At 35.8% G+C, this 16,400-nt stretch overlaps 1 protein-coding gene across 6 annotated transcripts in view; it reads right to left on the bottom strand.

The window, feature by feature from the left end:
* The window catches only part of grn (GATA binding protein grain), a 114,512-nt gene that overhangs the window by 56,965 nt on the left and 41,147 nt on the right, over positions 1-16,400 (bottom strand). For 4 of the 6 annotated variants that reach the window (XM_073084408.1, XM_073084410.1, XM_073084411.1 and 1 more), the window contains exon 3: positions 12,898-13,434. In XM_073084408.1, coding sequence (XP_072940509.1) covers positions 12,898-13,434 — 537 coding nt within the window. The remainder of the gene's footprint in view (positions 1-12,897; positions 13,435-16,400) is intronic. The other 2 variants (XM_073084413.1, XM_073084414.1) reach the window with 1 other exon arrangement.

The raw sequence follows: 16,400 nt of genomic DNA, 5'->3' as shown, positions 1-16,400 counted from the left end.
CCGAGGCATTCGCGCATTCATAAGTACATCTACACATGCAAAACGCCCTTAGCGGGGTAACAGATAAAAGATGTGAAAACGGCTTATATTAAATTAAGGCTACTGCCTACAGGATTCAACACACATTGTTTCGTTGGTTTCGTTTACAACAAGACATTGAACGTGTCAGGCAGGGACCGTGACAGACAAAGTAAATCTTCACATACAATATGTATTTATTAATATCTGTCGTAACACGGTTGCACACAGACACAGACTCCTGTCAATAATACTGTAGGTATATAAAACTATTTTGTCTGCCACGGCCCGTGTTTGGCACGTTTTATGTCTGTGGATATTACTGAACCTTTGATGCAAACTTCAGTAACATTCAAACAATTTCAACAAAAAAATCGGGGTCGTCGAGGCTTTAATTTGCAATAGCGTCTAAACCACCTACGATGTTCAAAAATAGATCTTAGATTAAAAGTTCCGTAATATTTTACGACTAATATATAAAATAGAGATTTTGTGTTAAAATTTCCACAACGATTAAATTATACATCAGCTAGCAATATAAGCGAGTACGAAGACTTATTGCAAAAATTGCCGAGCATATGGGAGATTCAGAGCGGAACCAGAACTATAAAATAAAGTATTACCTACATGCTAATTTCCACTATGTAATTGTACCGTGGTATGTACGTCAAAACAATTTCCAACGCAAGCAAAACATCTCAGGCGTAAAATATTGCAGAAATCAAAAAGCAATCTACGTAAACTGTACTATACGCTAACTTTACGCAAGTTCTTCGAAATAGAATTTCAAAAACAAATAGAAAAGATTAAAAAATAAAACGTTACTCTGAATACATTATTCATGCCAGAATTTTAAACATGCATTCATATTTGCCTCAGGATGAGAGGCCCTCCGGAAGTAGCGCATGTTTTATACCATTTTGCATGATTTTTGTATTTTTAAATAAATAGTATTCATTTTGTTACTTTGCTAATAGAGTCCGGTCAACGCTTTGCTCAAACGCACGACTTATAACAACAAAGGATCAAATAAACATTGATTAATACTTTGACGACCCGCGTGGCGGAGCGGTCACTATGCCGGTCTGACGCGCAGATGGTCCCGGGTTCTATCCCCGGCCACACAGATTTCTAAATGATGAATTTAGGTTTCTGATTCTGGGTCTGGGTGTTTGTGTATTTGTCTCTGTGTGTGTCCATAGCACCCACGATACAGGGAATCCTAGTGTGGGGCTGTGAGTGTAGAAAGCGTTTTCTTTCTATACTTGAGTAGCTTTACACCGATGAAAAGTAGCTAGTATTTAAAAAACAAAAACAAAATTTATTTTGGCACATCGACTCAATGTGCAAAAATAAATTTGCCCAACCCAAACTTTCCCACACCGAACAAAATTTCTTCCCAAAGTTAATTGACAATTTCACTTGGTAACGTTGCAGAGGATATGTTCACATATGGGATGCGCGTGCGCCGCCCACCGTCTCTAACTTGATTACAAGATCGATGATTTACCGAGATCGACTTTCGAGGCCCGCATCCTTTAAAAATCCGATTAAACGAATCTATAACACAATACGTTATGCCGTCGTTTATTATTTTATATAATTATTATGGAAGAAAGACAGACCCACTGAGTTTCTTACCGGATCTTCTCAGTTGATCGCGTTCCGATCCGGTAGTTTAAGAAAAATATTTTATCTGACAATTTGTATGTGCCATCGTAGGCCTATACAAAATGAATATGTTTCATTACATTTAAATCGCTGCCGCTATACAAGTGCCGAGTCTGCTAAACGAATGAAATCCATACTACTACTAGTAAGATCAATTATAAATAATTATTTATGAAAAAAAACCTGTATTTGTTTTTATTGAAGTTATAGAATTTTCCATAAAAGCAATCGCACCTGGATGTGTCATTAAGAGAAAAATTAAATATAATTAAGTGTCACTTAAGAACGCGAAACAATGTGCCTTTAAGCTCTTCATATTATTTTTAAAGGTATTTGAAGAATATTAATTCGCACTTAACCTGTGTGAATCGTAGAATTACACTACGTACTCTGATTGTCAAGCCAAGATTGCATCAGAACTGATTGGTAATGTATGGGAAATACGTAAATAAATGTAAAAACAGTCATTTTTGTAAAAACGTAAAAACGAATACTAAGTTTTTACTCTAAGTGTTTACTAAGGGTCGAATCATTACGATTCTACCTTTCAAAATTCCTACTAAATATAAAATATCGAACCAAATTCGAGTAAAAAATAATATCTTTACAGTCTAAACAAATTCTTAAGCTCGTCTCAGTATTTGCAACTCATTTTCCTTTAATTAATCGGTGGCAACAAAACGGAAATGATCAATTAATCGTTATTCGTGAGAAAATTGCATTATCCAATTACATGGCGTGTCCTTAAGGTGCAACATTACTTAACGAGAATTTATAATTAGTTATTTTCTTTATTAAGTTGGATTAATAATGCATTTATGCTTACTCGTCTTGACGTGTTATTTATGAATTTATAATATGTTTAATTCAATTTGGATGTAAAAGAATAAAAGGTCATTGTTCTAATGTACGAATAACTACATACACTTTAACAAGACATTATACATGATACCTATGTATTATGACTTTGGAATTATTTTGTGTATAATATGAATAAAATGGTAATTGAATTAATATAAGTGCATTTCTTCTACTAAGTACGAAAGTATTTAACTTGGAAGTTCTATTTACTCTACACACTTGTAGTTTTAAGATTTTTTGCCAGTGTAGAGTAAATCAAACCACTAAAGCACAAAACGCATAAATTTAAATATATAACGGATACTGACCGATTTGATAAATAGATTTAAATCCTTTAAGTGGTGCATAATTTGAAATAATACTCCGCGGCGTGTTTGAAAAATAAATGATTTCTTGCAACAACGTCGTTAGCACCTAGCTCAGTTAGCGTTTCGCCTTAAACGAAACGAGTTTAATGCCCTGTAGATTGTATCGATCCAATGTATCGGTAGGTATCTTTATAATAATAATATGTATCTAGATCTGATTATCCAAGTCCCCAGGTAGACGCTACGGCGTATTGAATAAATAATGACACCGCGCAAGGATCTAACGAGGAAGGTGAAAGTGCTCGAACATCCGATAGAAAAAGTATCTAAAAAACCACTCACAACGTTTTTCGAGCTTTAGGCAATACGGCCATTCATCTTTTTTATGTAAAAACCAGATCACAACCGGCAATTAAATCGCCCGGACCTTATCGAAAACTTATTGCGATCGAACCGACAACTCACTTTTTGGACTAACCCTTTATTTTTTTGTTGATCGATAAAGCCTGTAATTTGCTCCGATGTTTCTAATAAATAAACACCAATAACGATTATTAGGAAAAAATAACAGGATATTACAAGAAACACGGAGTTTATGACAGTTTCTCTCGCTGTTATACTGTTTTAGTTCAATAGTAACGACTCTATTGATAAAACGTTTGTGAAAGTCGGTGCGGCCGCGGGCGGCGGAGTTTTACGAGATTTACTGCCACCTGCCTCATACAAATCGACATCACACGTATTATTAAAAAGAACTGCATTCCCGATTAATCGCTGTACGATTTAATTGTTCAATTCGGTTCCATCGTAACCAGAGTCGTGCGTTAATTCGTTCACACTGTGAGAATTATGACTTTATTTCCCCTTGTACTTCAACTATCGAACGATCTACCGTCTGCTCCGTCCGGACGTGATTCTGACGCAAAATAAAGATATCATTTTATGCCCACGTAACGGTGCCTGTCCAGTTCGAGATAAACCTATCCTGAATACTGCAGAAGTTTGAAGTTTGAGCGAAAAATTCCTGTGTTTCAAAATTAGAATGCGGCTCGCTCTTTATTGCCCAGAGTGACGTGCGGTCGTGACGCGGCGGCGCTACGTGACCGCGATAAAAGATTTTCATCTGCCATATTTACGTAGCCGAGTGGGCGGTTTTTATTTTTCGAGAGTCTCGAGCGAGCGCACTTCGGGACGTGGAGAGCGCAAAGTTTTCACACGGCTCGTCCGAGGGGAAAACAACTCCCGCTGACGTCGCAATCGCTGACCTCCCGGAACTATCGATGCGTTCAAAATAAATGAAGACAGCCCGTTACTGCTCAATGAAATCAGGTAAAAACGGAGCGTACTGGTAGTCACGTATAACGCTAATGTGAAGCAGGGTAATGTAATTTAAATGAAGGACTAATTCGCTCTCTTGTACCGTGACGCACTCTCTCGGCGCATCGGTCCATCAACACGTAACGGTGAGGGTATTTTGCATACAAACCATTAAATTATTGCTCAAAACTTATTCTTTGTTGCGCCACAGAGGCTGTTATTACGGCCTAATTGTACGTCTGTATGCAAATAGAAAATTTTAATGGTAGCCGATGATTCTCGACTCTCGGCGCCATCTTTTTATTGATAACTAAACTACCTAATATTACAGTAACATTTTTTTTAATAACATTAAAAGATAATTTTGGATCATCTGATGTTATTTAGATATCGTTGCTATTTACAAAAAAAAATAGTTTTACCTAGTCGTGAAAGGTGTTCTAATCTGAGGAGTACGATAAGTTATTATTACACAAAGCAATAACTTTTGATTGCAATTAATCCAACTTAAGTAGTTCTTAGAGTCATTGACGAAATCGACTTCACAATGGACTCAGGCTATTAATATCCACTGACTATGTAATATCACTCTTAATCAAGTTGATCACGCTCTTGCGGATAGGTATGAAGAATTGCATATGACGCTCACCTTCAGACCAGAACATATCAACCTAAACCCTGATACTATAAGACAAAATTTGGCATTAGTCAAACAATTCAAAATTAGTTTAATTCAAATCATATAACGAATTAACACTAATTAAAATACAAACGACAATGCGAATTGATGCGAAGGAATAAAGCCATTTTTCAAGCCCTGCTCGGCCAATGCCGTGCATATTTGCATTCGCTATTAGCATACGACCAGATAATTATGACGGGCTGCAGTTGCACTGAACCCACATAATTACTGCCGGTTGGGCGATGACGAGGACTTATTAAGTCTTCATCAGTCGTACTTGTAATGTTTGGGTATATCCAATAAGTTCTATGAAATGGTTTGTGGAAGATTTGATTGGTGATTGAGATGTTTTGGAGCTTGGTTTTATATTAAGCACAAATGTTTTGTGTTTTTATGTCCAATACTTCTATGAGATGGTTTGGGGAAGATTTGATTGGTGCTTGAGATATTTTGGAGCTTGGTTTTATATTAAGCACGAATGTTTTGTGTTCGTATGTCCAATACTTCTATGAGATGGTTTGGGGAAGATGGATTCGATTCGTGTTTGAGATGTTTCGGAGCTTGGTTTTATATCAAATCCATAAGTTAGTATTATTGCGTCTACTAAGTTCTATGGGATGGTTCGTGGAAGACTGACTCAATTGGTGCTATAGATGATTTTAATCTTGGTCTTATATCAAGCATAGAGATAGATGTCAAAAGAGTATAAGTTAAAACCTGAGTTCACACTAAATAAGCTGACTAATATCATCATTATTTTCTAAATTAAATATAAGTATCATATAAATCCGGTACAAATTAAACAAAGAACATATAATTTAAAGGTTGTAATGTCACTGACCTCTTATAATTAATGTAAACAGCAATAACTTCTGTAAGGAAATTCAAACACTAAATCAACAAATTAATGAGTATGTTGGTTTGATAGCAATTTCAGAAAGAAGACTTTTCGCGCGACTTCGTTCATGTTTTGTTGCAAAAACTAATGGTTCTGAAATAAAAAGATATGTAAGTAAGCTTTCGTAAAAGTCTTTTTGAAGAACTTCTAAGTTCTTTCTAAAGTGCTGAATTTCTATGATCAGATAGACATACAAACTCAACTTTAAGAATGTGATTCTTTACACACGTTTTAGTACCTACCCAGTTTTGGACAATACAAAAATTAGCTTAGGAAGGCTTATGTTGAAATACAGTCAGACACTTTTATTTATGTTTAGATCACGGACCCCTGGATTTAATGCAAATTTCCACTGCAATTGAGTATCGTCAGACCATAACGAAGTCAACATACGAGTTACTAACTACTAAAAATATTCATTACCTCGTTTCAAAATACGTTTTATATAGCGAATTACATTGTGCTTGGAACAATCAAAATGGTAAATTAGACGTAAATTCATTGTTTCTCTTTTTTCAATTGTGTGTTTTGTTCTCTAACGGATGTACAAAGTACCTAGTTATAAAATAGTAGCCGATTAAAGGTTAGCTTGATCTTCTCAAAGTCGGCGTAATGGCTACATGTAGGTATAGGCATAAGTACATGTACCTACACATCTCTACCTTAGCTTGGGATAATATATTGTACATTATCATAGTACCTATTTTTGCTTATAGAAAATTAGGCACATATCAATGGCTCCAAATAATATGAATATATTATAAATTGGATTGTAGTCTGATGTATCTGTGAGGTCGGTTAGATGCGAAACCTGAGTACTAACTTAAAAAGCCTCGTGTTAGTGTTTTCTCTTACCCCATCCATCAAATTAACACACCCATACTTAACATATCTGTTATAAGCTAGTAATACTATTGCTTGCACCCATATTATTGCATGAGCAAAATTTTGAAACATTATTTCTGAAATGAATTTTGACGGCTGGACGGTGCTCAACATTTCATTCTAAATCTCAGTTACATTATTTAATCGCATTACAATGAAGTATCTTGCGAAAAGAAATCGTATGCAAAACGTATTACAGCATTAGTGTACCATAAAAACAATTGCACCCGACAAAATTAATAACATACTGAGAGAACCGTCCCGGCGTCATTCCGTTTGCCCGGCCGTCCGTGGCGTACGAGCACGCTAATAACACTAGCTATCTTCTTAAACGTGGACGCCATTCTGGTCATTATACATACGTCATAGAGACCACTATCCCGTGCACAATTAAGAACAACGATAGCACAATCTATTTCAGTAACTGTACCACTACGCTAATTGGTTGCGCAACTTTCCGCGAAACATCTTTGTTGCAACAACATACGTGCGCTGCATAGAAATTTTCATTGTATTCTCATTAGTTTAATATACAAAAATTCATCCGTATGCACTCGCTCTAAGAGCTCATATTATCTTGATTAGCTAAACTGTTTGAATTATTGTCGAAACGTTAGAATTGTGGAGTGGAATAAATTAAATGCCGCTTAAGAAAACTAGAATTGCATTAGAAAGTAACAAGTGGTTAAAATTAACTTATTTAATCGCAACAGTTTGCACCATTGAAGCAATGATAAAGGTCTGTTTGAGTGCTAGACAGAATAATCTGATAAATCTAATGGTAAGATAGGTAATCTATTGTTATTGTCCAAAACTAATAACAAAATTGTTAGTCAATTTGTGTGGGAATAGGTAATTTGATACGTAACAGTCTCAAAATTAATAAGTTTACAGTTCCGTTTATAATGAGGTGGGTTATCTAAGCCGTCCAAACTGTATTGTTTTCTACTATTAACCATTCTAAATATTAACCATTATCTTAGACACTTTAGACAGTAAGACAATGCATACAAAATCAATTTCTTAAACATCAAAATCATACCTATAGGTACCAAAATTTAATGATTTCAAAATTGTATAAGATGCAGCCACTTTTGCTTTTTACATAAAACTAGCTGCCACCCGCGGCTTTGTTCGCGTCTTTTAAGTTATGTCTTATAGTCATTCTTACGAAGTATATGTAGATGAAAAGTATATATAATATACTCGTACATAAACCTTCCCTTTGAATAGGAAGGATATCACCAAGATAAGTAACGCTTCCTTTTCGGTGATTAGTTAAACAATATAGATTTCAGCGATCTCACATACAAACCAACATATTAATGTACATATAATAACCAGGTAATTCTTTTGCTAATCGTTTAGCAATATCAATTCACAATGATTCCTAGATTTGCGTGTAAAAAAGCGATGTGGCAAGGCCGCAAGACCTTCACTAGTAAAGGGTTCCGGCAGGCGAGGCGCCTAACGACTGTGGACCCACCTGCGAATACACATTCTAATATATTGTAATTTTACTATTGCTACAAAACCGATGAATTGTTTTCATTCCTATTTTTGCCTTGTAATAGACACAAGTACTGCTGTGTTGTAAGGTTATGGTTAGCTACGACTTGGGGCTTGTATATGTTGTGAATCCTCGGTGGTTGGATGGCATCTGGGGCCGATGTCATCAGGAATCTAACTCTATTTGGGGATGTTTGGACAACTATAAACAACTATAAGACTGCCGTAAGTTACCATCAGATGGTCTGCATGTTCATTCGATGCTTCAATGGTATAAGAAATATAAAAGAAAAGACTTCGTTACTTTAGCAGCTAATAAGGATTATTTTCATATTTAGTATGAACTCTATTTTCTATTTAAATAAGTTTCTAGATGTTTATGGTCGTAGTTTGACTAACTACCTATTTACTAATGTTTAATCTCAAAAAATATAGAGTAATTAAATATCATTGCTATTTACAAACAAGCTAGGCGAATCTTCCAGTAGATATCAATGATCAAAAAATATCGAATAAAATAATATTCTATTTAAAATGTAACGTTAACTCGTATGTGTATAATACACATATCGTTACAAGAGTCGATATTTATAAGAGATACATATGAAATAACATTCCAATTTCACGATAATAAAACTACAATAAGCACTATCATCAGATGGACTACCTACTCACTGATAGCGCAGATGATACTATCGCAAACCATTCACACAGCAATAGATTTAAGTTTTAATTTCTTCTACAATCCGTTTATTTCACAGCTCGAACAGAGACTCGAGGTCAAATCGCAACAATGGAATGGGCTACATCCGGCCGCGGTCGCATTATCATAATATTGCTTCCACCAAGGAACTGCCCGCTACTATAACAACGTTTACGCCTATACTCGCGATTTATGCGACCCATTTCAATGTCTACTTATTCAATATAGGTACACCATTACGCCGCAGGCTCGGGTAAAGTTACGCAATGGTTTCTGTTAAATGATTTTGGATTTGCTATTATTGGGCTTTTTGAGTTTTGGATTGGCGTTTTTAAGTTAGGGTGTATACAAAAATGTATGTATATAATACTGTCATATACACTCACACACATGTATGTGACAGTGTAATGTAGGTATATGTTGTGAATCGTCTGTGAAGCCGAGATATTTGAACAATAATAGTCCTGCAAACTGGCTTTCATGTGAGAAGGCTAAAAATGAGATAAAATAAAAAAAAAATGAAATGTAGAATTGATTTTAAAACCATGCTTATGTCAACCATCAATTGATATTGAAGAAAATATTCCAGTATTTACTTTGATAGATGGCTTTGAAAAGTTCCTGTCATCAAAGTATCATCTTACATTTAAGTATGCATTCACCGTATTGTTGGTTCGATACTAAGAATAATAGTTAACAACATACTACATCATCATGAATAATCATGATTCATAATGATGTCAGTGTGCACGTCGATATGAGCTTAGAATCTAGATCATATGTGAATACTATTTTATTCTATTTCTATTTAGACTTCAGACTATTTTAGCTTATATTTGACCGACTGCACAAGATAATGTATTCGAGACTATGTATGTATGTCTCATTGTTGGGCATACCCTACAGCCTAAACAGATTAAGTACCTATACTATATAGATGACATATGAGTGTCATTGTATTCCTCTAAATATTAGGACATACGTTGCGGTGTTTCTCTTATGTGTTATAATGTTATGATATTTTTGTTTGTTCATTGCAGTAATTACAAAAGCGGCCTTAAAATGAATTTATTTATGGCGTTCGCATCAATATCTAGTTTCTAATACTATAATTCAAAAATCTATTGTATGTACGTTTTAATAATCAACTACTTATTGAATGCACTACACGAAGAAAGTTATCTTTTTCATTGCGATCTTGTGCAGCCAATTATGATTGTTCACAGGCACTACGCATTTCCGAGGGCGGCTTACATTATAATCACACCTCGGAGGCATTAAGATGTCGACAGAAGACACATTGATATGTCTCATACAACTATAGTTTTTCCAACACAATTAACGCCACCTGCGAGTTTTTCACTACGGTTCTAATTATGTCTGAGAACCTCCATTACCGAGATTAAATCGAGATCATACTCGTGAGATCGAAACATGCAAATTCACGTTAAATTTCACAAAATATTGAATAAACATAATAGCGGCGGTAACTCGATTTTCAGTCCACATTAGCAGCCACTATACATAATGTATTCGAGCCGTAATGAGAGACAATAAGAGCCGGCAGTTTTTGTTCCCGTCTATTGTCAAAGCTTAACTATGAGAGTTATAATTACATATTTATGTATAAAATAAAGCAGCGCTTTGTGCGCGTAATACAATTACTGTTGAGTAATACGCAAACTAAGTAATACATTCGTCATAATAACGTATATATAGTAGGTTGCGAAAACTTTGCATCCAATTGTCGACAAAACAATGGTCGCATTAATATTAAAGGTCAGTCGAACAATATAGCCGTATCTAAGTTTTAATTGTGTTCCTAAATTTCGAGTTTACTTGACCTAATATATAGTTGTTACAACACTACACGGAATTTATTTCGTTTTTAGTGTTACTTACTGTCTGAACATATACATCCTTTGAAGAATTGTAATGCAGTGATTGAAAGCTTTTTAAACTTTTATAGTATTTTCATTATTGTACAAAGATACTGTAAATGAACCCATTGTAGGTAATAGGTACAATAAATTGTGTGGACGGGTCTCAAAAATCTTAAAATAAGCTTAATAAATTTTAGAATCTTTTATAACTTTTCTTAAGTTTAATAATGTTTTTCGGCAGCAATACAATTTGGGACGGAAATAGAAAAAAAACATGTTAAAACCTTAAGTTAGTTAATGTACTAACTAAATAAAACGTGATTTTAGCAAAAAAAAAAAACCATTGCGTTATGTACACGAAATGTGTACAAAAATTCTTGACTCACAAAAAGTGTTACTCAACTACTTATAATATTTAAATGCCGCTTTAAATTCAAACAAGAGTGGAGCGGCGGTTTCGTCAGGTTGAATTTCGAAAATTGTCATAAAAATTAAATAGAAATCCAGTTAAGAGCGTTAGTTTAATTACTTCTAACAATAGAGGCAATTAGGCAATGGGAACCCGTAGCTAGGGTCTACGAGTTCTCATGTAACAATGAAAAGCTCGATCTGAGAAGCTTAGAAGTTCAGAATTAGATGCCAATCTTGGGTAATGGGTGTAAATATCAGAATCATTGTTTGTTCTTGATACGCATCTAATTTCAAATCCTACTTACGAAATTTACGACGTATAAACTGTTTTAATTGTGTTCTGTCACTCGGATTAATTTAATTTCATTTTAACTGAATTCTACTTTTATGTACTTTCAATTAAAACACGGAACTTCGTCAAGTTTCTCAACGTAATTACTGCAAATTTTTACGTACTAATAATCAACCCATTGCTGTCCTACTGCTGTACCCTTACCATGAGTTTTTACGTTTTGACAAATATGACTGTTTTGGTATTTGTTTACGTATTTGCTCATACAAATTCCAATCAACGCCCCTAGCGGATTGTATCAGAACCATAGTGTCAGTAACGTAACATTAAATGTCTAATTTCACAAACTGGTGCTTTATGTTTTGTCTCTCTTTTTTGCGAACATGTGAGGCAAACAGAAAGACTTGAGCACTTATTGTTACGTTTACCCAGTCTACTGAAGCAAACGGAAAGAATATTGGATTGAATAAACGTAACTTAAGATTGTGGGATGTTTTGAAAACTCATGGCAAGGGCACGGGTCTTGTTTCAATGTGAGAGAGAGGTTTAGGTTATAGTCAGCTGAGTTGGCCAAGTGCGATTTGGTAGACTTCACACACCTTTATATATTTATTTTGAAAAAATCTCAGGAGAGTATTCCGCACATTTTCGTTCACCGTTTTAGCCAATCAAATAGCTGCCTGGGAATTGAAAATCGGACCTCCGATTGAAAGGCCAAGTTTCTAACCACCAGCCTACCTTTAACCGATAATGAGTACCCATTAAGATAAAACGTATATTAGTAGCACCTTCACCGATTTCAGCAGTTAGTAAGAAGCGTGGCCGACACCATCCCATAGGAAGTGACAGCGTGACGTTCGAAAGTATTGCCACCTCCAGTGCAGACGTTTATCCGACCACATCTCACCTTCTAACACGAATTGACAATGCCATTTCGTAACTCTAATCTAACGAAATGAAATATTAATCTCTAATAGTTATCGAAATAATAAATCGCAATTGTCGATGAGACAATCTGAAATGATTCTAATTATGGCCGTCGTAGCCATTTTGTAAACTCGCCTGAATACTTTTAAATAGAACGAAGATTAATGTTTAGTTTGAATCTCTATATCTCTACGCTCTATTTGAATTTGATATTTCGCAAATTGTGACAAGTTGACTTTTTTGTCGTTTGATTGATTACAACAAAAATGTAGAGCCAAATTTTGAATTAAGTAAATAAGATTGATGCGGTACATGAGAGTAATACTCAATAGTTTCTAGTTATCTTAATATAAAAATTAATAGCTACCAAATCAAACAAAAGAGAAAAAATCTTCTTAATTGTTCCGTATTTCCTAATAATAATAATGATTAAGGTTTCACTAAAAGTGGTCGGATAAACGTGTGTAAAATCGTTATCGTGTGTTAGATATGTGCGAGCGAGAGCGGTGCAGTGCGTACGTCCCGGACTCACCGGCGCTAGTTCGCGTCTTGTTGGGCCGGGGCTTACTCTGCTGCTGCCCGCTATACCCCTTCCCCTGGTAGCCGTAGTAGTCGCCGCCGGCGGCGTTGTATTGCGCGTTGTACTCCCCGGAGGGCTGACTCTCCTGAGGGCACGAGTCCGGCTGCGCACCTTCGCGTTGTTTGGACGGCGGCGCGCCCATCATGGGCTTGACGTCCCCGCACAGAGGTAGCTCCTGTTGCTGCTGCATGAAGGCGACACTCATCGCCGTCGCATGCGCCACCGCCGCCTGGTAGTCTTGCTGGCCGAGCGCCGCCGCCGCGACGGAATCGGGGGTGGAATCCTTAGGGGGTGTTGGGGGGAAGGAGAAGAGAGGATGGGGGTGGTGGTGTTGCGCTGGGGATAAGGGTTTGTCGGCGGGCGCGGCGTCCTGCTGGAAGCCGCCGCCCCACGCGCCGCTGCCCAGCGCCTTGGAGTCCAACCAGGGGTGTAGCGGCGTGTGGAAGTGCGGCCTACACACCTGCCCGCTACCGCCGCTAAGCGTTCGACCTGCACACACAGAAAATATTTATTGAAATAAATAAATACGAACTTGAACGAACATTACAACTGAAATTACCTTTGATAAATCTTGTTATACCCTTCGTACGTTATTTAGTCGTCTCAATGTGAATTACTTCAGATTGCCTAGTAAAATAGCAAAAGTGTCATTAACTATAATACCTACTACGTTAATACTAAGCTAATTCTTATCGGATTTAACCATTACTAAGTAGCACACATATTTACGCATATCCATTCCCAAATTCAAGTTGGATCTGACTAGTTCATAAGCAAGCCTATCCCCATTAAAGTGACAAAGATCTGTCGACACGCAGTTATGTCCGCTAGAATCATTACTGACAATTTCGGAGGCGTTACGTCCCGCCTGCGAGCCAAAATTAATATCATTTGAATGTAACCAACTTCACACGACATCTTCATTCTCCAAAATAGCCGTAATTGTAACGTGAATCCACTTTAATGCGTATTTGATAAACATATAATGGATATTCGGATCTCGTTGGCTGCGTCCGTGAACAAAGGCGCTCTTTTTCGAAATTACAAAAACCATGTCATAACATGGCAATTAAAATAGTGGGCCAACTGGAAATTTCATTAATTAAATACTCGTAGTCATTCCGATGATGTACTGAGGCAATTTGTTTGCATACAATTATTACCATACCTTTGCAGTAGCGTATTTGATTGTAGGTGAGCTGACAAGGTCCATTGCTTTTGGATTTATGTTATATGAGTAGGACTTTCTGAATTCTTAGATAATGCATTCCAAATTTATGCATCCTGAGAATTTAACCTATCTTTGTATATAACATTAAACGTCCGTAGGTACAATAATTTTTATCCATATGATATGGATATTATTATTATGTACCGAAATATCTCTTGATACATTTGCACATTCTGGTGCGACGTCAGTCAAATAAGTCTTATATAAAAGTTAATTATATCACGTGCTTGCTCAAACCAATCATTATTCAAAGATGCAGTCTGAACCAATCATCTTGCAATATGATTTATATGCGACATATACGACGTATGCGAAAGTACTACTTTTTAGGACTCTACATAATTACCTAATTACGCTTGCGACTACAAAATGAATTTCATTTTTATTATTCAAGTAGGTATCATAACGATGGGGCCTACGTAAATTGGTGCAAGTGCGTTTTCACAACTTTACAGTAGAGCGATTTAAATGTTCTAATGCGTGTAAACTTTAACATTATTCACGTATAATGCAGTTTTTTTTTCAAAAGGATTCAATTATACCATTTTAAAATTTTAACTATGTAGGACCCGTCGATAAGGTGTTTCAAGGGACATAAGTACTACTTAATCAAAAAAATATAATAATTTAACCGTAATATAATTAGCTTATACTTATTATTGGCAAATGGATTACGCTACAAATTGTCCCCACAAAGTTGTTACGGAATTAAAGTTTTGGCCGTGGGACTCACCCCCTTTCAATTTACCACTGCATTCGACAATTATTGCTTATAAAAGTGAACGTGAACATATGTACGTATGATTGCAAGGGTGGCTACAGTAATGATAACTGGTCGGCGATTGGCGGGTTCGCGAGGGACCATCCCTTAGTTCCTACAGGAAGGGTATGTACACAATTGGATTCCCCATGGCGCGCCGCGGGAAACTAATAGTTACTTCCAGCTTGCTGTTCAATCTATAGTTCCGATTGTAAATTATATGACGAATTTTCTACATACTCAGCTGCTTTGTGCGGATTACAATCCCTCAAAGTTACATATTATTTTAACATGCCTGCTGAGAAAGTAAAACTTAGTATCAATGGTGTGAAATAATATAGTAAAATTATTACTTAAATACTATTATTGAAATAAGTAAAATGTATTCCAGTAGGACTACCATGAGTTTACAAAAGTATTACTCGCTAGCGACTGCGTAAAATAAATGTATGAAAAATTGTACAGCGCCTCTGGTGGTTACTCGTAGAACTAAAATCCGTAGTGACGTAACTCGATACGTAAAAAACCTATCGAAATCAAATCGCTAGCGAATGTCATTATGATCTATTGCCATACAAATTCGGTCCCATGAGTCATTAATTTGACAGACGTTGTCAAGAAATACCGTGACGATAGTAGTTATGTTATTCACTAGCAAAATGACAATAGTTTTCTATTTACCATTTCTATAGTGGCGTTTCTATGCCAACTCATGGTAGTGCTACAGGTCTGTTTAACCTGCTCGTTCTTAAAATTTATATTTCAATAGTACTTAGAGCAAATTGTAACCTACCAATAACATTACTTACCTACGTATCTATACAAAATATAACAAAACGCAGAAAATATGAAGTAAACATTCAGCGATGGCCCGATTTCCTAAAAATAGACTCCGAAAATGATCCCAGCGTGGTACTGATGACGTATGCAGACTACGTCCACACACCCGCATTGTGATCCAGGTGTCGATAACGCGATAATCTGTACCCACAGCATAGGGTCCTTCAACAACCGAAAACTATTCAGATATTGTTTTTTTTTATTCATTTATTTATTTATTTCAGACAATACGGTCCATATCACATATACCTTACAGACTAATAGACTAACATACATACTAATATATATTCATAATAATTCACTATAAAAGAATTCACGATAAAACATTGCGAAGTTATGAAACCCATATCAAATCTTTGAATACTATTTGAATAAAATTGAAAATGGAAAATTTATCAAGTAATTTCTGTACCACACCTCCAGAAATAATAAGCAATCAGGAAATTATAAAATCGCAAGATAATTACAACAATAAGTACTTAGATACGGTTGTAAACTTTGAAAGTATTAAATAGTTGCGTGTAGAAAGTTTAGGTATAGGAACTTGCGTACTACCTATGTTGCTATCGCAAATACCATCTTATGTTAGAAATGAATAAATCACATAACATACCATTGTCAAAA

The sequence above is a fragment of the Epargyreus clarus genome, unplaced genomic scaffold, assembly GCF_041222505.1.
Source record: "Epargyreus clarus isolate Ecla_fem2 unplaced genomic scaffold, WU_Ecla_fem_2.2 ptg000021l, whole genome shotgun sequence".
NCBI classification, from domain to species: Eukaryota; Metazoa; Arthropoda; class Insecta; order Lepidoptera; family Hesperiidae; genus Epargyreus; species Epargyreus clarus.
The sequence above is the reverse complement of the archived record's forward strand: the minus strand, read 5'-3'. Positions and strand labels throughout refer to the sequence as shown.